This window comes from Mesoplodon densirostris, chromosome X (genome assembly GCF_025265405.1).
Source record: "Mesoplodon densirostris isolate mMesDen1 chromosome X, mMesDen1 primary haplotype, whole genome shotgun sequence".
Lineage (NCBI taxonomy): Eukaryota > Metazoa > Chordata > Mammalia > Artiodactyla > Ziphiidae > Mesoplodon > Mesoplodon densirostris.
Window position 1 is genome coordinate 104,748,867 of NC_082681.1, and position 2,382 is coordinate 104,751,248.

At 51.9% G+C, this 2,382-nt stretch overlaps 1 protein-coding gene across 1 annotated transcript; it reads right to left on the reverse strand.

Annotated features, from left to right (window-relative positions):
- Nucleotides 1–315: 315 nt before the first annotated feature.
- On the reverse strand, nucleotides 316–954 carry LOC132482126 (ferritin heavy chain-like). Its single transcript, XM_060087199.1, has one exon. The coding sequence runs from the start codon at nucleotides 952–954 to the stop codon at nucleotides 316–318; it is 639 nt and encodes a 212-aa protein (XP_059943182.1).
- Nucleotides 955–2,382: the final 1,428 nt, after the last annotated feature.

Consider the following 2,382-nt stretch of genomic DNA (forward strand, 5'->3'; position numbering starts at 1 on the left):
TGGGTGGGTGGAGAGCCTCCTGGATACCTGTTTTACAAAGTGAGCAATTTGCACACAGGAACCAAGGAGAGACCGTTATTTCTTTAGGAACCAAATAACTTTATTGGAAGAAACGGAAAAAGTGGAAGAAAAAAACTTAAGTGATAACGTAAAGTCCAGGAAAAGAGAGTCCTGCACTTGTTGCAAAAAACAAACAAAAAACACCCCAAAAACTTAAGCGAACTTCTTCTGTAAGGGCAGTATTGCCGTCAGCATGGCACGCATGGTGACCAGGGCTCTGGTCACCCCGTGGCTCTGGGGAGGTCCAGTCCAGGCTCAGTTCTTGTCGCTGTCGCCCAGGGTGAGCTTGTCAAAGAGGGACTCTGCCAGGTCGACATCCGGGGCCTCCATCATGCTCAGGGTGGTGACATGACCCTCCAGCTCTCTGATGAACGCCACCTGCTGGCTGAGGTAGTGAGTTGCCAGGAAGTGGCGCAGGTGGGGGTCGCTCTTGTCGGTGGCCAGCTGGTGCAGGTGGAGCAGGCTCTGGTTCACGCGGTTCTCCAGGGACAAGGCGTACTTCATGGCCTTGAGGCCGCTCTTCCAGTTGTCACTGACTGGCTTCCTGATGTCTTGGAAGTTGAGGCGGCCCCCGCGCTGGTTCTGCAGGCGCATCAGGCCCTGGGCCCGCCCGCTGTGCTCGTGGGAGCGGCGCAGGAAGAACCGGGTGAAGTTCTTCAAGGACACCTCGTCGCGGTCAAGGTAAAAGGCCACGGACAGGCACACAAAGGAGGCGTGGAGCTCCAGGGTGAAATGGCTGTTGACGGCGGCCTCGCAGTCGGGGTGGTAGTTCTGGCGCACCTGCGAGGACGGCGCTTGCTTCACGGTGGACGGGACGGGAATCGTGGCGGGCGTGAAGGCCAAGGTGAAGGCGAAGCCGCGGGGCCTGCGGTCGCTGCCTCGGAGCGTTCCCATGTGGTCGAAGAGGGCGGCCGCTCTGGGACAGACCGGAAATGGGGTCCGTTAGGGGAGGTAGGCGGTGGGCTTGCGGTTCTGTTACCGGAAGTGGTTGCGTGGGGTGGGCGGGGCACGGACGCTGCACCCACGTTCCCTCACAGCCTGCGTGAGGCAGGGTGACTTTGACCTGCGCACCTGGTATCTATTAAGTTTTTAACTTTGCAAAAATATTTCAGTTTCCAAGGACTTTCTCTTGTTCTCTAATTGCACCCTCTTATAGCACCGTGTTCTCATTTTATAAACCCATTGTCTTCCTTAAAATTCTGAGAATATGAATTTGTAATTTTTGGTACTATTCTCTTCCGTTTCCTGTATTATAGTTGTTTTTTTCTCCAGAAATAGTCCTGTTTGTTCATCATGATCTTCTCTTTGACTTTCCTCAAATATCTGGCAAACATTTGTCCATTCGTATCTGGGAGTAAAGGAGTCATGTGATCAGCCAAGGTAACTAGCATGGATCTGATCTACAGTTGGGACGCCCATTTCATAAGAGTCTTCTCCTCTGAATGGAGGGGCTCAGTGTGTCAGTTAGGGAGTCTTTTCTATTCGGGGTACATGGTGTGGAGCTTGTAGGTAAGATAGGGAGCATCCCAAGTGCCAATAAGCTTGGCATTTTCTGACATTAGAAGACTTTCGTGTATCTCTTCTGTAATAGATTGTGTCGTTCTGTTTTGTTTCTTCCTCTTCTGCTGAGCGGGTCTGTGGTTATCTGAAACCTGCTCTCGTATGGGTTCCCTTCCTGAGCCTTAGAATGACATAAGGAGACTATCACCCCATCGCCTGCACCACCACTGTGCACTGGATCTTGGTCAGAACAAAAAATAAGAATGTACTGTCTTAGGCCAGCAAGACTTGGGATATTTGTGACAGAAGTTAGCCTACCCTGACTAGTTCCCCAAAGGAAGTTCTGGATGACTACAGGTTATAAGCCGTTGTAAGCTTATAGCATTTCCTCTTGGTGCAAATGCAGATCCCAAAGTTAAACAGTCTAGATAGAGCCGAATCATCATGCTCTTATTTCTTTTGCTAAATTCACCAATAATATATATCAGTCCTGCTCCCTTTTTCCCTCCTGGAGAGTGGAAGGAAAAATCCCTCAAAGACCCATGAAGCACAAGGAGTAAGTTTTTCCATTTCCCTCAGTGCTGGGGAACAAACCCAGGCTGGTCCTCAGGTGCCCGGCCTTAAGCCGACAACAGGAGGCATAAGGGGTGGGACTGGGACTGGCTGACCCCTGAACCAGTCAGCTGTGGTGAGGGAGATGTGGGTCACGTAGGAACGGGGGCGCCCCCGGAACCACATAACTGGAGGATGTGTTTGTGTGGGGCAGCTCCCCCGAAGAGGAGGATACTGGTCCAGAGCTGGCAGCGGAGCTAGGGAGATGGT